Genomic DNA, 23774 nt, shown 5'->3' with positions numbered 1-23774 from the left:
GCATGGCACTAATTTAGGTGCCTTGACAGCGGTCGTGGGGGATAGGTAGTGGATGGCCGTGCGACAGCCAGGCTCATTTTCTGCTCCTCCCAGGCAGCATGGTGTTTGCAGCCTTTAGTCCGGTCTTCTGGAATGAGTGAGGCGAGTCTTTCCTAGCCATTCTCATATGGTGAACTTGGAGCAAGAAAATTGTTTCCTAGCCCTTGAGCAGATGACTATTTCCTTTGTACTGTTGAATTTCTTCCCATTTCTGTTATTCAGGGTCATCCAGTTCTTTCAATATCTTGTCTCTGTCCTCCTCTGTGTTGATGCTGCCTCCCAACTTGCAACCTCATGAGCTGTCTCATGGTCTCTGTGCCGCTTCACTGAAATGCTGAAATATATCTCAAAGCTAATCCTTGAGGAACTCTACCCAGGATTTCTCTCCTAGCTAATAATGCTTTTTAGTGCTACACTTTATCTCCACTTTAGCCTGTTCCTTAGTTAGGAAGGACTCCTGGTTTTCCAATTCAAGTAACAGCTTCCTGGGGATGTCGTTCTCTAGGGCTCCAGACACTGCTCGTCACAAAGTATATTAGTTTGTTCTTTAAAAGTATATCAGGTTGTTCCTTAAAATAGGAAATGATATCTCAAGGGGTTTAGAGTCTTTCAGCCCCCGCTGTTTGCTTTCTGCTTAGCAGTCATTCCAGTGAAGGTGTCTGTCTGGCTCAAGTCCCTGAAGGATGAGGTTGTGCTCTGTATGGGAGAGGAGTCTCTGTTTTGACATACTCGTTGCTTGGAGCACAACCGAGTCTGTCTGTCTTGCAGAAGCAGTTGAACCCAGAGCCTCTGTGTATGAGTTCATTAGGCTTAATGAAATAAGCGGCGAGACGGTGACATGTGCTAGATTTTATACGTGATACTTCACTTCTTTGGGTGTCCTCTTTATATCTCTCAGATGTGCAGCATGTAGCAGATCTTATTTTGAGACCATTTCGTAGTAAAAGCCTGGCTTTCTGTTAGTGTTTCTTTGCATACAGCTTGTGAAAAGACTGCTAACCAAACAGGCTGCTGAAGGAGGCTGCAGCAGGATCAGGCTTGATTTCCTTTTTGGAAAGGGTAGAGCATTTCACCCTCTCCAGCAGTACAGGCTTTATTGCTCTTCTAGTCAGGAATCCAGCCAGGACCACAACTTGCTTCAGAGCTTCTGCTGCTTGGCTTCACTGCCTCCCACACAGAGGGGGAGTATGTGCAGGGGGAGAGACTGCCTGTGTATCTGCACATTGCGAGAAGGATAATGGCAGTCAGTCCTGTGTGAGCCCTCTGGATAGCTCTTTTCTTTTGACGTTTAAGGATTCTCCTCTCAAATCCGTTCTTGGCTGAAAGAAGAGGTTTTTATAGCATGTGAGTTTTCTTGAATGCTCTGATCTCTTCTGCTGAATCTAAAAATGTGCCATTCCTGTAGCACTTACTCCCTTAGAGACATATGTCCAAGAACTGACTTAAGGTTGTGTTTCAAGCCCTGGCATGTTGTTGTAGTCTGTCTATCCAGGGAGTTCCCAGCAGCATTGCAAATGTAGGTTTCATCCTGCAGTGCAAAGGAGGTTGGGATTCTCCACACCTCGATGCAGATCGGGTGAGTTTAGCTCACGTGGGTGAACCAGATTTATTGTGGCCCAGGGAGTCGCCGCAACACTGAAAGCAGACCTGTACCCTCCCAGCTCCGTATGTAGCCAAAGCAGCCCAGCATCGTGCTCGGTACTCTGTTGAGCATGTTTTCTCCATTCCTTGTATTTGCAATTTATCTTCCCTGCAGCTTCCTTGAAATGATGGAAGCCCGAAGTCGAGGACACACGTCGCCACTAACAAATAACGGGCAAAGCCCTTCCTCTGGCTCCCAGTCACCCATAGTACCTCCGAGCTCCACATCAACGGGCAGCTCCAGCCCTGGCACCCCGCAGCCGCCGCAGCCGCTTTCCACAAGCTCCACCATCTCTCCTGAACCCCCCCCATCTTTTTCACCAGTGCCTGCACTCGAGGCCCAGCAGCCACACGCGCCTCCGACAGCTACGGCCTCCCCAGCACCTCCAGCTGCAGTCCCGCCACCGAAGCGCAGCATTATTTCACGTCTGTTTGGGACGTCTCCCGCGTCAGACCCCTCTCCTCCCCAGCCAGGTAGGTGCTGGAGTACAGTGTCTAGGCAGGGTGTCGCCCGTGGGCATTTCTTTGTTTTCCTTTCATTTTTTCCCTGTGAGAGGCTGAGCAGACAGGTGTCTGAAGACCACAGGTCCTGTGTGTGTGCAGCGTGTGTCCAAGGAGAGAGCTGCGCTGTCGCTCTCTATTTTTCTCCTGATTGGCGTTTTGGTTTGTCTCTGTGCTGGGCTTGGGTGGGGACTGTGTCCAGCCAACTGGATGGTGGCTGTAGCGTGCTTCAGGAGGGAGGTACTGAACATGCAGAAGACACTAATAAAATAACTGTCACCTTCTTACCAGGAGCGCAACTGCTTCTTGAATAGCAAGAGAAATTGTTAGAGAGGCTATTTGAAGCTCTGTCTTCACAAAAGTCTGGCAGCTCAAAGGGACTCCTGTGTGTTAACGGAGAACAGTGGAGTGCTGGTTTTAAAGGTTATTCAACCAGAAATGATCACGTAAGTCCAGGCTCTGCGGTGGATTCCCCTCCGGGGAAATATGCTCCTTCGAAGATGGTCTGAGGAGGAGGGCAGCTCGCCTTGTCTTCTTCCTTAGTGCTGGTACACAATGGAGCAGAGTAGCGCAGCGTTCGGTCCAAACGCCTGCCGGACGAAGTTGCAGGGCAGAGGCATCGAGGGTTTTGTTGCATGTACTTTTACTGATCTGGACCTTAATTTGCCTGTCACATTCACTTTGTTTATGAGGCTAACTGGAGCTGCAGAGCTGGCACTGCCTAAAAATCATTAGCATGACATGGTTTGAATCACCCTTTGGAAATACCTTCCCTCTCAAACTGTCAATCCCTAGAGCTCACAGTACTCTCAAGACACCCACAGAAAGAAAGGAGGAGGCGCTGGGAACACAGTTTGCGGTTTCAGATGTTGAAATCTTTCCATTTTAGATCCGCTCACAATGTTCTGCATTCTGAATCTGTTACCAGGTGTGACACAGTACACCCATTTCAGTTTGTTGATGACTTTTCCTATTCAGAAACAAAGAAGAGCAAATATTAGAAATCCCTTGTCAATAAAAAAACCTTTGTCATATTGATATGTAGAAAAACAATAAGTGGTTTACTACCAGTGTTACAATCTTTGGGTTTTGGGTTTTTTTCCATCTTTTTTTTTTTTTTTAAATCTAGCACTTAGCCTGAAAACTGTTTTAGGCTTGTGGCCTGCAGTCAAGGGTGCTTTTTAGGACGGTTGCAAAAGGCAGCTAGAAAAAGCTGATCTGTCAGTGTTACTAGGTTTATGTAGCGTGCCAAGCGTCTGCACCTCTACTGGAACATACCTAGGGACTAGCTAATTGGAAAGCAGTTGAAAAATCACAGTCACGAAGTAATGCTTGTTCTTTATGGGAGTTGCTATTTAAGCTTTCCCTTGAAGTCTTGCAGTAGTAATTCTTTCAGCTGTGTTTTTTCTTACACCAACGCTACTCTATGGCATTAGTAATAGTGTCATTCGTATGCAAAAGTGATCTGAAAGCTGTACTAGTAGAGCAAAATCTAGAAAAAAAAATGCAAATCTTGTTCACCCAAAAGAAAAGAGCCTAGATATGAAGTGCAGTCCGGACAGAAGAAAAAGGTTGAATATTGCAAATTCTGAAAACGTTAATTGCTTTAGGCTTCTTGGTTATGCTAATTTCATGAGTTTTCATCCTGATACCTTGAAGATGGGTAAAGGTGTCTCTACAAATAAGCTATGTTAAAGCGAGTCTCTATTAGCTCTTGAGCTTTTCGTTACACAGGGCATCTAAAAGCGCAGTGTGAACAATTCTGCCTTTGACAGTTACAGTTGAAAAAGCAAGAAAGAGGTGAGTGGGTGAACTGAACAGTCTGGAAGAGGTAAGAGAATAATGAAGGGACATCAGGCAGGAGCGTTGCGCACGGCATAGGTATAATATCTGGCCGTGGTATAGCCAGTCATAGCATTCACTGTAGAGCAGAGTCAGCTACAATGCTAGAGAGTTTTTCAGGCTAGGAGCATGGGTCAGCCTGGTGCATCTTAAACCACAGCAGCCGTGTGTGGTCTGTCAGTGCCTTCACGCAAGATTCTGGACTGGTCTGAGTATCCTATTCATACCCTTCCTGTTCCCTTGCTGTGTAGCTGAGGTCCTACTTCGTGGCTGCTGTCTGTGTGCTGAAGAGGCCCTGGGCAGGATAGATCTGTAAAAAGCAAATTTCTGTCTCGCTTGTGGTGAACCCTGTGTTTTACAACTACTGTTACTAATGCAGATGCTGCTGCTGCCACTCCTCCTCCCCACCCTGAAGCCCCTGCAAAAGTACAGAGCGTGGAGGACTTTGTTCCTGATGACAGCCTGGACCACAGCTTTCTGGAAGACCCAGCCCCACAGAAGGACAAAGGGAAACCACAGGCTAAACACCGTGTCGATAGTGAAAGGTAAGGAAAGGAGGATGGAGGGAGGGGGAGACAGGGACGTATTTGGATGTACGGTCTGAATGATGAGTCTTGCCTGGCTAACCTGTTGCAACTGTTCAGAAAGTGATTGCAGAGCAATTAGCTGCCTTTAAGCCTTTCTGGCTGTGGTACAGTCAGTCATAGCATTCACTATCTCCCTTTTAATGATACACACTGCTCCCTGGGAATGAGGAACAGCAGTAAAAGCTAGTTATCACCTTCCTGGTTTTGCTGTCTTGCTTTCATGCTCAGTGTTAAACCACTGGGTTGCTTTGGGTCAGGAAGGGATTTCCCTTCTGGCCAAATGTGCTGAAACATTTGAGATATTTTCCTTCTGGAACACAATGCACTTTGCAAGGATATTATGTTTTGCCTAATGAATACTTTCCCACTGCAGAGGCCCAAAGCATGGCCAGACTCCTTCGTGGCCTGGTACTGCTGTTCGTGAGGCATTATAAAGGGGTTTGTGTTTGTTGGAGGACACTTGGGGGCACTCTGTGGCTGGATGGGATTCTGGAAGGAAGGATGGAGAGGGTCGTGCTCCTTTGGGAGTGTCACTGCATGCTTGCCTGCGGATTCCAGAAAAGTCTTAGGGGATGCCTTTCTTTTTCTCTGGCCATTTCTAATGTTCGTTCCCAGCATTTTCTCTCTAAATTGGAAAGATATGGATGTGATGGATGGACTGTTCGGTGGATAAGGAATTGGCTGTAGTGGTCACATCCGGAGAGTAGTGGTCAACAGCTCAATGTCCAGATGGAGATCAGCGACGGGTGGTGTCTCTCAGGCGTCTGTATTGGGACCAGTACTGTTCAATATCTTCATCAATGACATAGACAGTGGGATCGAGTGCACCCTCAGCAAGTTTGCAGACGACACCAAGCTGAGTGGTGTGGCTGACTCGCCTGAGGGATGGGATGTCATCCAGAGGGACCTGGACAAGCTCGAGAAACAGTGTGAACCTCATGAGGTTCAAGAAGGCCAAGTGCAAGGTCCTGCACCTGGGTTGGGGCAACCCCCGGTATCAATACAGGCTGGGGGATGAAGGGATTGAGAGCAGCCCTGCAGGGAAGGACTTGAGGGTGCTGGTGGATGAAGAGCTGGACACGAGTCAGCAGTGTGCGTTGGCAGCCCAGAAAGCCAACCGTATCCTGGGCTGCATCCAAAGCAGCGTGGCCAGCACGTCGAGGGAGGGGATTCTGCCCCTCTACTCACTCTGGTGAGACCCCCCTGGAGCACTGCATCCAGCTCTGGAGTCCTCAGCACAGGCAAGAGGTGGACCTGTTGGAGCGGGTCCAGAGGAGGCCACAAAAATGGTCAGAGGGCTGGAGGACCTCTCCTGTGAGGAAAGGCCGAGAGTTGGGGTTGTTCAGCCTGGAGAAGAGAGGGGTCCAGGGAGACCTTATTGTGACCTTTCAATACTTAAAGGTGGCTGATAAGAAAGATGGGGACAGACTTTTTAGTAGGGCCTGTAGCAATAGGACAAGGAGTAATGGTTTTAAACTAAAAGAGGGTAGATTTAGGCTAGATATAAGGAATAAATTTTTTACCATGAGGGTGGTGAAACCCTGGCCCAGGTTGCCCAGAGAGGTGGTAGATGCCCCGTCCCTGGAAACATTCAAGGTCAGGTTGGACGGGGCTCTGAGCAACCTGATCCAGTTGAAGATGTCCCTGCTCGCTGCAGGGGGGTTGGACTAGATGACCTTCAAAGGTCTCTTCCAACCCAAACTATTCTATGATTCTGTAATTCTGTCCACCAAATGGCAGAGAGCTGTGCTTTATGCTGTAAGCTGGATTTTCCTTTTCTTTTTTTATCTTTTCTTTTTTTCTTTTCCTGGTTTTGATGTTTTTTAACCAAAAAAAGGGAAAAGGGATTGTGTGTACTGACCTGCTCAGACAAGAGGATGTGCAGCAAGCTGTCTGAAAGCAGTCTGTCACTTAAGAGGTGACCTAAGCATACTCACAGGCTCTGCGTCCCTCTGCTTAGAATAGTCCTTGCCTGGTCATTAACACTGGGTTAAGCAGGAGAGTAATTAAACGCTGATGCAGCTCATCTGTGAATGTGGTGAATTCTGCATCTTTTGACATCTTTGTCATGATTCAGTGTTATCTAGTTCAACCACAACAACTTGAAATCAATGCTGTGTGTGAGGCTCGATGCCTATCTAATGCAGGTCAGCCTGAATCATCATCCCTTGTGATGGTAGAACACGTGGATGTTTTATTAAAAAAAAAAAAAAGAAGGAAAGAAAGAAAAAAAAAAAAAGTGGGGGTTGCTAGAAGCATGCTGGCCTACAAAGCGTCTTGCTCACGGCTGTGGCTGAGCTGGGATATTTTTCTGTGGTTAACAAGGAAATGTCAGGAGAGTCAAGCTTGACCTTCCTGGGGTTTGCTGAAGGACTGGGTCCTGGAGTGCCCTTAGAGTTCTTTAGCTGCAGTTCCTGCTGTGGGTAGGAGGTTGGATCATTAACAAAGGCTTCTCTTCTCTAGAATGTCAGTCATTGGAAGCAAATAGGTGTTAAACTATACAAAAAGCAAAACATCTCAAACAGTGGTGCAAGAGCCCTGCTCCTTGGTTGTAGAGTTGTCATGTTCTTGGCTGCTATGATGCTCTTCTGCGCTCTGTCCCTAGTCTTGGTAGCCTTCCAGTGCGTATGAGCTGGTGGGGGCAGAGGGAGAGACACCTTTGGGCTTTCATAGAGCACAGAGAGGACACTTGTTCACAGCTTCATCCTTTGATGACGGTAGTGACCATCTGCAGTTAGAACAGCTCTGTTTCCCTGGGAGGAGACCTTGCAGCACATCCTTGCAAATTCAGATGCTCATTATTTCTCTGCAGCTTGGCATCCATGTCTTGCTCTGGTTTCTTCTGTAGTTCATGTAGTTTTCTCAGTGGTCTGGCAATTTTACATGCTGTTTCTTGCCAAAAAGAGCCTGCCACAATAAGCCAGATGTGCTGAAATTCAGACATGTAGATGTGGTTCTGACCATCAGCTGCAATAATTGATTTCCTTCAATTGATTTGCCAGTTACAACCCCATGATGCCCAGGAGCAACATAAGAGTTCTGTAAGCACCATCACCTGCTTCTCCTGCAGTGAGTAGGTTGTTGTAGTTGCAACAAAATCTACTCTTGCAGAAATTTATCTCTGACCTAAAGAACACAAAAGTTCTCCTGTGAAACCCCTCAAACCTAATGGAGATTTTATTGGTTTTAAAAAATGAAATACTGGAAGCTGTTTTCCCCTTGCGTCTGAGTGAGGAACAAAGCCTGAGAACATACTAGAGAGATGCGTTCAAGTCTCCTGACCATTTTTAAGCAGATGTCTGAGCGTTAAGCTTACACAGCTTGCCAGCATTTCTTCTGGGTGTGCTGTAACCAAGTGTAAGCTCCGAAACTGAAGAGCCATTGAAGATGTGGCAGAAGAATGAGCTGTGTGTTGAGAATTTGTAAAGTTACTCCTCTTACCCAAGTAAGAGGAATTGCCTTGCTAACCATAAGCAAGAGTCTTGCAGTTAGCTCATGTGAGGACACCTTAGTGCATGGTGCGTTTCATGTGTGAAGCAGAGATGGTTACATTCACAGAATCACAGAATAGCTGAGGTTGGAAGGCACTTGTGGAGGTCATCTGGTCCAACCTCCCTGCTCAACGAGGGCCACCAGAGCTGGTTGTGCAGGACCATGTCCAGTCGGCTTTTGAATATCTCCATGGATCGAGACTCCACAACCTCTCTGGCAACCTTTGCCAGTGCTCAGTCACCCTCACAGTGGAAAAAATCTTTCCTGATGTTCATAGGGAACCTCCTATGTTTCAGTTTGTGCCCCTTGCCTCTTGTCCTGTCATTGGACAGCGCTGAAAAGAGCCTGGCTCCATCTTCTTTGCATCCTCCTTCAGGTATTTAAATACATTGATAAGGTCCCCCCAAGCCTTTTCTTCTCTAGGCTAAGCAGTCCCAGCTCTCTCAGCCTTTCCTCATGCGAGAGATGCTCCAGTCACTTAATCATCTTTGTTGCCCTCCATTGGACTCTCTCCGGTACACCCATGTCTCTCTTGTACTGGGGAGCACCCAGAACTGGACACAGCACTCCAGGTGTGGCCTCACCGGTGCTGAGCAGAGGGGAGGGATCACCTCCCTCGACCTGCTGGCAATACTTTGCCTAATGCAGCCCAGGATACCATTAGCCTTCTTTGTGGCAGGGGCACCTTGCTGACTTATGTTCAACTTGGTGTCCACCAGCACCCTCAGGCCCTCTTCTGCCAAGCTGCTTTCCCGCTGGGGAGCCCCCCGCATGTATTGATGCATGGTGGTGTTCCTCCCCAGGTGCAGGACTTTGCACTTCCCCTTGTTGAACTTCAGGAGGTTCCTGTCAGCCCATTTCTCCAGCCTGACGAGGTCCCTCTGGGTGGCAGCCTGACCCTCTAGTGCATCAGTCAGTCCTCCCAGTTTGATGTCATTTGCAAACTTGCTGAGGGTACACCCTGCCCCATCATCCAGATCCACTGGCATCCCTGGCCCGCGGGCTCATGTCTGCCTACGCCCGGCAGCGGTGAGGAGCGGGAGCCGCTGGTGCGGAGCTGTGCCGCCGGGCATGGGGCCGCCACGGAGGTGAGGAGTGCTGCTCGCCTCTGCCCGCCATGACCTGCACCATCGAGAAGATCCTTACGGACGAGAAGATGCTGCTGGCGCAGCTGAAGGAGCACGACACCGCCGCCGAGTCGCTCATTGACCAGTCCGCCGTGCTGCACCAGCACGTGGCCGCCATGAGGGAGGCGGTCGGCGGCGTGGGCTGAGAAGGGCCAGGGCACCGTGGCAGAGCGGGCCGACCCGACTCGGCTGTGGCCACACATGGTCCTGTCCCAGGAGAACACGCATATCCGAAACCTGCAGCGTGAAACACTGGAATAAGCTTCTCAGGGAAGTGGTGGAGTCACCCTCACTAGAGGTGTTCAAGGAACGTGTGGACGTGGCACTGTGGGACATGGTTTAATGGGCATGGTGGTGTTGGGTTGATGGTTGGACTTGATGATCTTACAGGTCTTCTCCAACTATAGTGATTCTGTGATTCTTAACGAAGATGATGAACAGGACCGGGCCCCGTATTGATCCCTGGGCTACGCCGCTAGTTACTGGCCTCCAACTAGACTTCGCACCACTGTTCACCACGCTCTGGGCCCAGCCATTCAGCCAGTTTTCAATCCACCTCGCTGCCTGCTCATCCAGCCTGTACATTAACAGCTTCCCTACGAGAATCTTACAGGAGACAGTGACAAAGACCTTACTGAAGTCCAGGTATCCACTGCTCTCCCCTCATCTACCAGGCCAGTTATTCCATCATACACTTTTGTCAAGTTGATCAAGCCTGACTTGCCCATGGTAAATCCATGGAGACTGCTGGTGTTTTTTTTATCATTCATGTGCCTGGAAATAGTTTGCAGGATTAGCAGCTCCGTTACCTTCTCAGGGATCAAGGTGAGGCTGACCAGGCTGTAGTTCACTGGGTCTTTCTTGTTGTCCTTCTTGAAGATAGGAGTGGCATTTGCTTTCCTCTTCAGGAAAGTCTTCAGGCATTTGTCCCAGTCACCATGACTGATCAAAGATTATCAAGAGTGGCCTCGCAGTGACATTGGCCAGCTCCCTCAGCACTCGTGGGTGCATCCCATCAGGATCCACAGACTTACGTATGTCCAGTTTTGCTTTGTCCAGGATCCCTGACCTGATCCTCTTCCACCAAGGGTGCATCTTCCTTGCTCCCCATTATCCCGCTGGTCTTTGGGAGCTGGGATTCCTGAAGACCGGTCTTGCTAGTAAAGACTGAGGTAAAGAAGGCATTCAGTACTTCAGCCTTTTCCGTGGCCTATGTAACCAGGCCCCCCTTCTCACTGAGCAATGTGCCCACGTTTTCTCTAGTCTTCCTTTTGTCACCTATGTATTTGTAGAAGCCCTTGTTGTCTTTGACATCCCTGGCCAGATGCAATTCCCTTCGGGCTCTAGCTTTCCTGATTTCATCCCTGGATGCTCGGATGATGTCTCTGTATTCCTCCCAGGTTACCCATCCTTGCATCCACCCCCTGTATGCTTCCTTTTTGTGTTTGAGTTTATCCAGGAGGTCCTTGTTCATCCATGCAAGCCTCCTGGCATTTTTGCCTGACTCCTTATAGTTAGGGTGAACCGCTGTTAGGCTTGGAGGAGGTGATCCTTCAATATTAACCAGCTTTCCTGGGCCCTTCTTTCCTCCAGGGCCTTATCTCACGGGGCTCTTCCAGGCAAATCTTTGAAGAGGCTGAAGTCTGCTCTCCTGAACTCCAAGTTGTTTTGTAGCCTCCCCCTTGCCCTCAGCATCCTGAACTCCACCAAGGCTGCCTTTGACCTTCACCTTCCCAACAAGCCCCTCATTTTTTGTGGGTATGAGGTCCAGCAGAGCACCTCTCCTCGTTGGCTCCTCTATCGCTTGGAGGAGGTTATCATTGATGCCCTCCAGGAACCTCTTGGATTGCTTATGTCCTGCTGTCTTGTCCGTCCAGCAGATACGGGGGTGGTTGAAGTCCATGAGGACCAGGGCTTGCGAACATGACTCTGCTCCTATCTTTTTATAGAGGGCCTGATCCACTTGTTTCTCCTGGTCAGACAGCCTGTAGCAGGCACCCACTGTAATGTCACCTTTGCCTGCCCTCTCTTGAATCCTAGCCCATAAGCTCTCCGTTGGCTCCTCATCCATCCCCAGGCAGAACTCCACACGCTCCAGCTGCTCTCCCACATAGAAGGCAACTCCTCAGGGAAGAGGGGAAGGTCTTGTTCTCGTTGTTGGAAGCAGGATGTTATGCTGTGTAGCTGAACTGCTTCCTGAACTCAGGGGTGTGTTTGCTTCCATTTGTAAAAACTTGTTTGCTTTTCCTTTCTGAGCTTCGGAAAGAGGTTGCAAAGTCTGATATTTCTTATCGGTTTAGTGACATAGGGAATTCTTGATTTTTTTGCAGTGATGTCGTGTGAACATCTCCCATTCCCTACCCCGTAATGTCTCTGAACAATGGAGCAAGAGTTGACACGGAGCAGTAATGTTCGAAAAAAACACTTCTTTTTTTCCTGAAGCGTGCTAGCAGTGAGGAATGAGCTCATGCCTGTGGAACAAGGCTGCTCTTGCCCAAAGATCAGACAGCTGCTGAGACTTTCAGCACTTACTGACGTCTCTTGGTGTTGCTATAGCTAAATCCCAGCACAGATCTACAGAGATTAATGGAGCCCTGGGTTTTGTTTAATGGTGTGTTATGGTTCTCTAGCTTGCAATAAAGCGAACTCCCCAAATCAGTTTCCTTACTGGTTAATTAGAAAGGCAGTTCAGTCTCCTAATTTGCTGTTTCAGAACGTAATCTGCTGCTCTTTAGCCTGATGCCCTGAGCCAGTGTGTATGCCACTGTACCGGAGGAGCTAATCCGGCTCCAAATAGGCTTCCCTCTTCCCTCCGGCTGGGTCAGGCTGGCCTGGGTCCATGGGTGGGCTGTAGGTGTCTGAAAGCGAGTTTATGCTGTACCTAACAGTATTCCTGTTCTGTTTTCCCAGCATCACTAGACATTTATCTTAAACATTGATTAGATTTCCTTGTCCTTAAATCTCAAGGGCTTTGAACCAGTTCTTTGCTTTCATGGCATCTGCTATTTATATAGTGGTACCCGGCTGCACTAGACCAAGTGGGGGAAGCTGAGGACACTGTTTGGTTCACACTGGAAGACCCCCATCTCCTAGAATATATTCACGCAGGCTCATCCTGCGGCATGTGATTCCCTCAGCTTAGAGTTTGGGTTTTTCCTCTTTCTCTAGCCCCGAAAACTGATGTGGCAAGAGGATTCTGCTGGCTGCCCGCAGGGCTAGCTCCGCTGGCCACACGCAGGGCTGGTGGAACACGGTCGATCCAGCTTTGAGACCGTGTGCTCAGGTTGCAGCAGGATTTGTTTCATCACCAGCAGCCATTCTGTGTACACCACGGAGAGTTCACTGAGGAAACCCCAACGTGCTCTTTGATCAGTAGCTCAGACGCAGACCTCGGCGAGCATAGTCATTTTTGGTGGGTACCTGCGCCTGCAAACACGTTGGCTCAACTCTAACGCAGGCTTGGCAGCGTGTCAAGTGTTGGAGAGAGTGGTGCAATATGCTTGGTTTTGCATGCTCTGAATTCCTTCCAGCTGGAACCTCAGGACCACAAGCTGATACTAATTTTGCATTGTCAGACCTTGTTTATACTGCAGCAGTGATTTTCCTGATGTATATTCACTCCATTGCTTTGCTCTTAAGCTGTCGCTCAACAATTTGTGTGGAAGTTATAGATGGAGGCAGTGTATTCACTACAAAGGGAGATGACCCACTTTGTGCGGGTGTGTGTACACACTTGGATGGTCTGTTCGGACAGGGAATGCTTTAAAGGCTGCAAGTCTCGTATGGTGTGCGGTAGAATGGCAGTGGCAGCAATCTCTGAAAAGTCCCTGTGCTTAATAGAGCAGTGACGTGTTAAAGAAATGCAGTGTCACTACTTCAGAATAATATCCTGCCATTTTTAGGATGCAGCTCCATTTTCTTTTCAGCGCATTTCCAGAGGAAACCCTGCCAGCGCTTCACAGACCTCAGAAATCACTCACTTGTAATTCCTCCAGCCTTGGAGGCTGTTTTGGGCACCAGTTTTCTTCTCTTTTGTGTGGGACGGGCTGTGTGCCTCCTTTCTGGCTCAGTATGAGAGCAGCAGTGTTAATGATGAAGGAGCTTTTCAGCAGCCTGCCTCTGCTTAGCTGGGAGCTGTGCTGCGAGTCCTAAAAGCGGAGGGATCCGTACCAAAAGCAGAAGGAGGGACTGGATGTTAGCGCTGATCTTAGCACTCCAACCCAGACAGGCATTGATTGTAATCACTCTCAATGTGCTGCACCAGTTGTGATAAGCGTGGTGTCCCCTATGTCGCAAATAACTCCACTATCTGTTGGCAGGTGTGTTAATTCTTTAAAGCTAATTTGTAAACCAGTAACTACCCTTAAGAGGAGCCGGAGTGACTAGTACAATCAGCCAGACTGTGTTAGGGCCTCAGCATTTCCCATCCCACCAGCACACCATCCTCCACTGTCTCTTCCAGTGCTGGCTGTATGCTTGTGACTGGGAACGCCGCCTTCTTCCAGGTTAAGGATTTTAGGTTTTTGTGACTCCTTTTGTGCCTCTAAAATCTAATCTGACCGAAGCATAATCTTTTTTTTTTTGTCTCTGCATAAAAATGAAGGATGTGTTTATACAATCGTATCGAGTCATGAAAAGGACAGTGAATATTGTGTATGGTAGGTTGTCAAGAAGGAACTGGGTATCTGTTGCAGATAAAGCAAATAGAATGAGGAAAGGTAAGGCAAAGGCTCATCAGCTGAGACTGGGGAAATATCCATATTCCTGACATGAGCAAATCCTTCAGAAAGTATTAAATTTGTTGAGTCCTGGCGACACTCAGACAAGAATCCTCAGCTGGTAATTTCAGCTGCGAAGCTCCCTATCAAAACGCCTCTGAACACATATCTGTGTTAGATCTGGGGAGTCTGACAGACTCCTAGCTCTAAAAGTATGTCCTTAGGTTAATTTAATTCAGGGAATGTTAAAGCATGGTTATGGTGTCTGGGTGGCTGCCTGCTTCAGGGAGCACCAGAGAAATAGAAATAATTCTAGGAAGCTAATAGCTGCAAGTGAATTCCCATAGTAGTGGCAGTGTATGATCAGGTTTAATTACAGGATGTGGGGATTAAGGGAGGCAGTTCCCACGGTTTAATTGGCTGATCCTTGCATGGTGGACCAGAGATGTTCCGATAGAGCTGAAGCAACAGGCTGCTCTGTAGTACTGAGGCTCACCTTTTCCAGCCACTTATTTTCGGCTTGAGCAGTAGCAGCCACTGTGTGCCACATCCTTCTGTGGCCCGTTTTGTACAGGGCTTGTGCCACCCCTGCAGCCCACAGGGCGCAGGTCCAGCCTGAACGGGGCAGCGGCTGGGCAGTGTGCAGGGGGACGGCTGGCAGTGCAGCTGCCCTGGGCTGAGGGACGTTGATCCTGAAGTCGGCTGGAAAAGCCAGGCAAGAAACAGTCTGCTTTCAAGGGGAGGCATGTCTGTCCTAGCACATCCTGGGGGTGCTCTGTCTGATCATTGTCTATTTTGCAGCGATGGAGAGGCGCCCGGGGGGAACCCCATGGTGGCAGGTTTCCAAGACGACCTGGATCTGGATGATAAAATCCCCAGCAGACCTGTGCTGGCAGCAGAACGGGTGCCCAGCAAGAATGTCACCCTCTCCAGTGAGGAGGAGGAGGAGGAAGAGGTGAAGGGCTCTAAGGTCGTGCTCATACCCGACGAAGACATTGACACGGAGCAAGAAAAAAAAAGGTATGAAGGACATCCTGAAGTGTGGGGTTGTGCTGGCAAACTTGGGCCTCTTCTCAGTCCTGCCACTGACTTTTGTGTGGCCTCTGGGAAATCCTGGTGTCTCTGTCAGCCTGTTCCTTCAGCTGTAAGCTGGGGCTGTATTTACTTTAGGTGTGACTGCTTTATGCAGTGTTTTCTGCATCGCGCTTAGGCAGCATGCCTTTGAGCACTGTGTTCCTGTGGTCACTGCTACGTTTCTGTTTGGGAACGGCCCAGCCTTTTTCTCAAGTTTGAACAAGAAACTGTAACTGAGCACCTGAACATCTGTTCTTAGCTGTGCGAGGACAGAGAAGTCGAATCTTGTGGTGAGGGGAGTGGAAGTCATTCACCACACCCTGTGCTGGAGAACGATGAAGTGGATCACGTTCTCCGCATACCACATCCCGTGGGTGATACAGTCAGGCGTGGCCTGCTGGTGCAGGCACCTGTGCACCAGCATCCTCAGGGATGAGGACCGTCTTCAGCCTCTGAGTGGTATGTGTTTGAACACACACCCCTACGATGAACTACCTCTCCTGTTGAGATGCACATTGCAGCCCTCGAGGCAGGCTCAGCTATTAATTGGTCTTTGTGCTTTGCTTCACGGAGTGGAGTGTGGACAGGCTTTGACAATTTGTTTCTTTCTTCTCAGGTCTTCCAGAAATTCTCTGAAACCACAGAGTGAAGCAATTTTGACCAAAGCAACTGACCCGAAGCCTCCTGACAGTTTACCTCCACGTTCTGGGTCCGAAAGAAACAGCAGCAGCAAGCTCAACGCTAGCTCGCCAGCTGCTGCTGCTGCTACCCCAGCAGCAGTCCAGGCCCCAAAGACCACTTCCCAAAGCAAAGGACATGTTCTGAAGCAGAAAGTGGTCAAAGAGGAAAAGCCTGAGGAATCTGACAGTGATCAAGAGGGACCAATAGCTACTCAGATGCTCTCATTTGTTATGGATGACCCAGACTTTGAAAGTGAGGATTCTGACAGCCAGAAAAAGAAAATGGTAAATAACATGCATGAATCACTGCGCGCTGCTGTGAAGCTGAGCTTGAAGTGTTGAGGCATCTCACTGAGCAGAGCTTTCATCTGCTCTCCCATCTCTCGGCGGCGGTTGCAGCAAGTCAGGTGCTAAGCAACCGGAAGAGATTGATATAAGCACAAAGCCACTAGTGCTCTGATTGTTGAAGCCACAAGGCAACAAGGTTTGTGCTTACAGGTTTTAATGTGCTCTTTATTCTTAGTTAAGTCCAGAGCACAGTCAGTCCAGCAGTGTGGAAGGTATGAAATACAAATCTAATGGGTTTTCACCCCAAGTTTAATATGTAGAAGTGTGTGCATGCCAGAGAGAGAGAACAAGTGAGCTCCCTACAGTCAGTCCAGCAATCAAAAGGCCATAACAAAATTTGCTTGGCAAAGCTCCTTACTGAAGCAGGAAATTCTGCCTGAGAAGGACTTTGTGGTATAGCCAGGTTAGCTGTAACGTCTCTGTGACGCTGAACACGTGGGCAGCTGCTCAGTGCTGCCTGCAGGCGCCTGCTCAAACACAGGGTGCAGCAGGAGTCCCCACTGCACCTGGCGTGTACTAAAGCTGGAGAAAACACAAGCATCTTCTCTGGGCTCGTAGGAACTTGCTGCTGTGGCTCTAGATATCCCTGATTTCAGTGATCCGCACTCACAGCCAGCAGAGTAATCTCTCGAAACTGCTAACTGTGATTTGGGCAATTGCTGTTTAGGGGTATTCCCGATGTCTGGGTTAGCTGGTGTTCAGGAGTGGTTTATGTGTTTGCATCATTCCAGAATCCTGCAGAAAAAACGGTTGACACAGTTTCAAGGTTTACCAGTCAGGCAAAGCAGTAAAAACACCATTAGCAAGGAGAAGGGGGATATTGCCTAGGTCAGCAGCAGAGCGAGGCTGTATTTGGTCAGTATGGAGGATATAAAGAAAGTGTGGTTAACGAATTCTGAAGAGAATCAGTTGGCAGGTATCAGGAGATCATTAAACTTCATTTCCATTCCCATCATGCAGAGACAGAGGAGTTTTGGGTGATATCCAGTCTCTGCAGCATCCTGGTTTTTAGCCTACATTGAAGGGGCAAATTTGCCCTGGGAGCACATTCCCTTTTGACTCAATGAAGGGAGTTATTCTGCAAACACAGACCGCTTCCTTGGCCCTGCTGCATGTTGCCTCTGGTACGTGAGACCCCACAGAGCTACACAGCAAAAAGGTTTTGTCTGTCAGGTCTGGAGGTGAGTTTTCAGCCTATTAGATTTGATTTTCCCCAAAACAGAGGTGCCTCTCCAGGGCAGTTAGAGGCTGATGCTGTTGAGCTAACACAGTTGAAGGTCTCATTTAATCCCTCTACATCAGGAGTTTGATTTTGGTAGCACGAATGTTATCAGAGCACACTTTCCAGTACCAGTGCTACTGAGGCATTTTACCAAGGCAAAAAATAGATAGACCTTATAATAGACCTTATAAGATCAAGGGCATTGATTTCCAGGCAATAACAGCTCAGTTCAGCTACCATTTCCTTCCCTCCTCCCCACCTGCTGACATCTGATGTCTTTGTGTACAAAACGCTTAGAGATTTTGCTTGAAAGATTTGTGTTGTCTGCCTTTTCTTGTCTCTAGGGTGAATTCCCGGTCCGGGAAGATCTCTCTGAAATATCTGATGACGATACCTCGTTGGCAAAGCCACCCCAGCCTGTGAAATCAACAGTCCACTCCTTTAAACTGAAAAATGACGCAGATCTCTTTGGTTTGGGTTTGGAAGAAACTGGTCCCAAGGAGAGCAGTGAGGAAGGTAAAGGTCACATCTTATTTCCACTCTTGCTGATTTTGTTTGTCAGGCATCTGTTTTTTTCCGGAATGGTTCCAGGGTGTAAGCAAACCAATTTGCTCTAAATAAAATACCCTGTAACTTCACGTGGTGCCCTGTGTGAGTCTCTAATGCGGTTTAACACAGCATAAATAACTTTCTTTTAAGTTTTTCCCCATGGGGAGGGGGGGAACTTGGCTCGTCCGTGGCATCAGCCATGTATTATTTCTGTTCCAACTGGAAGCAGGAGCACATCTTTCACAAGCTGCTTCTGTATAAGGGTTCCTGCTTAGCCTTGCATGCCAGGGAAGTGGTGCGCAGCATTGCAGTGTCCACCCCCTCAAGAATTTGGATCAATTTGAGCAAAATGCTCTGACATACCCTGCCAATTTGCTCTTCTATTTTTGGGAAAGGTGGGGTGGGGTTCTGATCACAACCTAAGCATTCCTCAGGCTTTTTTTTTTTTTCCCATCCCCCGAGGGAATGAATCTTACTCGCGCAAATCATTTCTGCTGTCTTGGCATTACTGCAAAGCAACTTCATATAGATCTGCCCCTGATGTCACCGCAAAAGATAGGAAGTTAAAGACTTAAGGGGAGAAAAAGCTGTAAGCAGCACCAGAGAGAGATCTCTTGGAATAGCTATTCCAAAAGCGTAAGCAAGGTGTCACAGGCTGCGATGGCTTCATCGGCTTGTCGCTTTGAGTTGCTGAACATTACGCTTGAAATAGCAAGAAGTGCATCTGCAGAGGCCCGGGTCAATAATTTAACTTCAGTTTAGCATCATTAATAATTCAATGTGGGTTCCTCCTATCTTCTCTTTCTGGAATAAATATAAAATCATGTCTTGGAAGTCAGTCAGTTGGAACTTGACCAGCAATTAGACTTCTCCGTGGCTGACTTGTATTTACAGATCAACCGAGGAAAAGAACGTGTAGGTAAGATTGGCAATCAAATACCACACGTGAAACATGGTGCAGTTATAAACCCTCCTGTGAAACAGCCAAGTAGGTGCTCTCCTGTCCAAGGAGTTTTTATACAAAGGCAATGGACGTTCAGCAGCCTAATTAGCAGCCAAGTCATCAACCACAATAGCCTGGGACAAACGATTTGACAGTGATGGACTCTGGGACTCATTCGATACCGTGAAAGCAGCCACCCCTGCAGAGCAGGGCTGCAGCACTGATGCTTTGGCCTCGTGGTGGTATAATTTCCATACACAGTTTGAACAACAGTGAGTGCTAGCCTGCCAGGGTGCTCCCATCTGCTGACACCGTGTCCTGAATGGTCCTTCCATTGCTAGCTCGACTCACAGAAGTACAAACTATGCCTGGTAGGATTTCCGTCTGCCTTCGAATATTTAGTGGTCAGAGGGAAATTGTTCCTAGGAGCTCTTCTTCACTTTTGGAAATAATAATCAGGTCCCCAATTTGGCCTTTGGACCAGTTCTACAAACTGGTCTCTGTTTCTTAGTAGCTGTGATACAGTGAACGCCCGGTCAGTGTTCATAACGCAGAATAATATAGATAATATAATGCTCATAATTAAACTAGATGTAGATGGTTAAGTTAGGGTGTGGCTCCTGGGGCCTATGTTGGTTTCTAAAGGGGTGCAGTTTGTCCTGGGGAGTCGGGATTACCTTTGCACGTGGCTCCAGGATGGAACATTTGGTTCTCAGAAATCGGGGCAGGGCAGAATTGCATCTCTTAGCTTTAAATTGGTTAAAAACAATGTTGTTTTTTTGTTTGGGCAGATAAACAACCTTCTAAGGAGAAAAAGAAGAAGAAAAAGAAAAGCAAAGAGGTACTATTTAATTCCTCAGAGCTTATCTGCCATATTATCTACCAGCCAAGGAGAGGGGTGGCCTTCTACAGCGTACTCTGTGTACCTGGTGGACTTCCTTCCATTCTCGCATCCTACAGCCAGATCTGTGCCTGCCAGGCTCTGCAGACCATTAACCACTTCGCAGCTTAAAAGCAAGCTTTTAGAACAGTTGAATTTTGAAAAGGCAGTGTGTGAGTTTGTAAAATACAGGACTAAATAGAGCAGTGCATCTCTGCTGAGCTGAGTCTGTTGATAGCACCATGACTTTTTCCCAGCAGAGGGGTGTCCCCGACAGACCTAATGTCAGAGGCAGCGAGGGAAGTCTGCAGGAGGCTTTGCCTCTGACATTTCTGCCTGTCCAATACTGTGGTATTGTCGGGCACAAACTGCCTGACAGACTACCGCTACATATAAACCAGATGGTCTTTCTTCTCTTCTGTCCAAACACGCAGAAGGGTCTTCTGGAATTAACTCCAAGCCAGCCTTGGTAGTAGATGCTTCACCCTAAGTAAGGTTCCCATCAGAGCCAGGTTTCAGGGCGATATATGCTGGGTTACTGGCATGCTCAGAGGATCTACTAATAAAAATCTTTCTCATTTTGCAGGAAGAGGAGAAGTCTGTGAAAAAGAAAAGCAAACACAAGAAGAGCAAAGAGAAGGAGGAGAGCAAAGAGGAGAAAAAGAAAAAGAAGAAGAAGAGCAAGGAGAAAAACAACGAAATAGATGAACTTGAGGCTTTTCTTGGAGGAGGAGGAGCCAGCATGAGCAAGCCGCGAGGAGGTGGGGACTATGAGGAGCTGTAGGCTGGCCGCATGTACGCGCAGCGGACTCTTCTATCATGGCTGTCTCCATCTTTTCTTACAAGTCACACCAGGACAGGTGCAGATGTGTAAAGCTTTGGCCGTTTGCCGTACATTCTCTCAAATCAGAGCTGGCAAAACAAAAGCTTTGCATCTGTGTGTGCTGTTCTGGTGCATTCGTTACACAACGAAAATCCAGCTGAGATGTACTTGAGTAAGGGGAAGGTTCAGGGCACGGTTCCCAGGCCCGCTTCCAGGCTGTCGTTTTTTCTCCTTCCAGAGCTGCCCCGTCGGGTAGCCGTGGCAGGGTGTGGGAGGCAAAGGGGACCTGCTTCCTGCTCCACCCCTGCTATATTCCACTCCTGCACACCTGAAATTCCTGTCTTGTTAAGAGGAGTGCAACAAAACATGCCGCATGAACGCATCGTGGTCGCCTGTCTCAAGTCTTTAACTTTTTATCCTTCCTATTTTTTTAATGAGAAAGGTGGTATTGGCCATTGCTCCACCCAGCAGTTGATGAGCTTTAAATCGAGCAGATCATGCTGTGGTACAGCTCTCTAAAACAGCAGCCGTAGGGCCAGAGTGAGAGAGAGTGCGTGTGATTTTGGAGTCCTTTGAACGGGACCTTTCTGCACAGCAGCTTAATTAGCACTCACTGGTGCTGCTGTTGGAATTCATGAAGCCCCATTGACTTCCGTGGCCCCAGTGTCTCGGACACTACACGTAAGCTGCTATGCAGTTTGGGAAAACAATGCAAAGTGCAAAGCTAACCTGAAAAAGAGAGAGGAAAATCAGTGCTTTTCTGCATTTCCCACCCTTGAATTTGCATATACTAGAATCCCCGCCCTTCAGTACCTCTCAGGGACATGACTCTCATGTGGAAATGAAGATATCCAGAACTTCGGAACTGTCTACAGGGAAGTGTTAGCATGGCAAGGCATTTGCTTCTCAGGCATTTTACAGTCACGCTGTAAAACACCGCCTGCCTCTCTACACTGAGAGGGACAACCACTGTCGCTCAGACAGCGTCCTTCCTGGTCCAGCTTCTGTCGATACTGCAGCCGTGTTTACCGGGCCGAGCCGCCCAGCAGCCAACATGCTGCCTTTCCCTGCCCCGAGTGGAGAGCCTCCTCCTATCCCATGAGTTTGGGAAGCTTTTTAATTTTTGCTTTGAACTTCAACCTGTGGATTGGTGCCTGCTCAGCAGCGTTGGTTGCCGTTGGATGGGCGCTACAGGCCAGCCTTTCGCACTTGCCTGTGTCACAGTGAGCAGCCCCTGTGTTTGATGGAGCTTGTTAGTTCTTCGTACCTGCTTCTGTTTTGGTTCTGGTGTCCCTTTCACAGCTCAGACGGTGAAGCTCCCTCCAGGTTCTGTGCGTTACGTTACCTGTTCGCTAGCAGGTTGATTTGAGGTTTGGTTTTGTTCTGCCTCTCCTCTTTTTGTTGTAAAATGACAACCATGAAATCCAAACTGGGGTTTCCTTCTACATCCCTATAAAGCAAGGTGTTCTTTTGAGCCATTGTCCACTCCAGAGCTGTCTTGAACAGCAGGCAGTTACCCGTTCCATTTTTCTTTTTCTTTCCCCCAGCCCCCAAAATGCACTTGTTTCCCTATAAAACAAACTGGGTTTTTTGCTGCATGAGCAGTATATTGTTCAGGTCTGTTTACCATTAGCATTTGCCTACTTCTCTGAGCATTACTACATTTCACATGACACTGTAGGGAAATTGCATGGGACAGTTCAAACATCGCACGTCTGGGGAGGAAGAAGTGGATTGGGAAGTGACCAGTTTGTGGCCTCTCTTGCGAAAAGGCAGGCAGGCGTTCGAGCTTCAGCTGGCTGCGTTCCTGAAAGCGCTTCTGTTCTGTGAAGATTTTGGGTCATGTTCCATTTTGCATCGAAAAAACCTGGTACAATCCATTCTGACTATAAAGCTCTGTTGTACAACTGCCTCTGCACATCTTCTTCTCCACCACAAGCATGTCTGCCTGGGCTCGGTAGCTGCATGTCCCTCCAGGACGGTTTCACAGAAGGGCATCCCACTTGCCCCTTCCTCATGCTGCTGCATTCTTACACTTCATGGAACGGGGTGCTAAATTAAAAATCATTCACAAAAAAAAAAAAAAGTCGAAGGTAAAAACCATGAGTTCTTTCCCCAAAACTGAGGTCTGTCCTGAGAGAGCTGTTGTTTCACACAGCATGAGGGAGACGGCATTTTTGTTCAGTTCTGCTTCCTTGCGAACGCAGCTCTTGGTTAGCAGAAGGCTGTACAGGCACCGAGTCCCCTGGAAACACCGATGTTGGCATTGGTTTGTCTTTCACATGGGCCAGATTTGACCACCGTAGGAGCCTTTACACTCCCTGTGGCTCATGTTCCTTGTCAGCACAAGGAGCTGAGACAAAAACAAGCAAAGATGAGTCATTGTGTTCCGAAATACTCCTTTAAAAGAGAAAAGCAGATGCGGGAGCTCTCTTTACTTACATTGGAGCCCCAGGAGGGTGCATGGCATGTTTTGGCTTTGGCAGCAAGGCCAGAGAAATCCCACCCTGTGGGTAAAGCGGGAGCACGGGAAGGAATAGCAGGAAAAAGGTGCTTTTTAGACTTAGACTTCTCCCTTTTTCAGGGAATGCTGAACTGGTTAGGGCTACAGCATGAGGTGTAATCCAGTGCCAGCAAGCGTGAGTGAGGGGAGGAAGAAATAGACCTTGTCTGAGCTGGGCTTTCCCATGCCCAGTCTTCCGAATAAGCTAAATATAAAAAGTATGTGTACGTGCCTGTCATTACGGGGAAGCTTCTGCAGGATCGCATTGATATAAATAGTTCCTATGCACATCTCTAGAGGTACCAGTGTATTTGCTTTTGGGTTTAGCCGTCATCCAAAAAAAAAAATCAAGAGCTTGAGGCTGAGGAGCTGCAATTTGTTGCGGTTAACGCTGGCCAGAGCTGCATGCTGCACAAGGTCTCGGTTTAGAGCAGCAGGAGGGAGAAGTGTAAATTTATCGCTGCATCTGTAGCTGCCAGCTGGGCCTGGTTCCCAAGTGCAGCAAGGGGAGCCCTGTCGTTAGGGGCTGCTGCTGGAGGCACACGCCTGAAAGCCGTTCTGCCCGCTCCCCTGCCTCCGCACCACTGGCTGGTTGAGATCCGCAGGGCCCTCGGCCATGATACGATTGCATCTTGGCTTCCACTGTGCCAGCTTGAAGCCAGAGCATTCATACTAAGTCATGAGAGGTAATTCCATGGTCCCCTGTTCCCACCCGCTGTGTCTTACCAGCTGGGATCGCTCAGCTGCTGACCGAGCCTCTGCGGGGTGCGGTGCAAGAGCTGCCTGACAAGCAGCCTCCGTTCGC

General features: G+C 48.4%; 1 protein-coding gene across 2 annotated transcripts in view; it reads left to right on the top strand.

Annotated features, from left to right (window-relative positions):
- RABL6 (RAB, member RAS oncogene family like 6) overlaps window positions 1-22375 on the top strand; it is a 61933-nt gene extending 39558 nt beyond the window's left edge. For both annotated transcript variants that reach the window (XM_059828693.1, XM_059828694.1), the window contains 7 exons: window positions 1796-2154; window positions 4403-4568; window positions 14749-14967; window positions 15638-15986; window positions 17616-17787; window positions 19555-19604; window positions 20230-22375. In XM_059828693.1, coding sequence (XP_059684676.1) covers window positions 1796-2154; window positions 4403-4568; window positions 14749-14967; window positions 15638-15986; window positions 17616-17787; window positions 19555-19604; window positions 20230-20427 — 1513 coding nt within the window. In that variant the 3' untranslated portion in view covers window positions 20428-22375. The remainder of the gene's footprint in view (window positions 1-1795; window positions 2155-4402; window positions 4569-14748; window positions 14968-15637; window positions 15987-17615; window positions 17788-19554; window positions 19605-20229) is intronic.
- Window positions 22376-23774: the final 1399 nt, after the last annotated feature.

The sequence above is a fragment of the Gavia stellata genome, chromosome 24, assembly GCF_030936135.1.
Source record: "Gavia stellata isolate bGavSte3 chromosome 24, bGavSte3.hap2, whole genome shotgun sequence".
NCBI classification, from domain to species: Eukaryota; Metazoa; Chordata; class Aves; order Gaviiformes; family Gaviidae; genus Gavia; species Gavia stellata.
The sequence above is the reverse complement of the archived record's forward strand: the minus strand, read 5'-3'. Positions and strand labels throughout refer to the sequence as shown.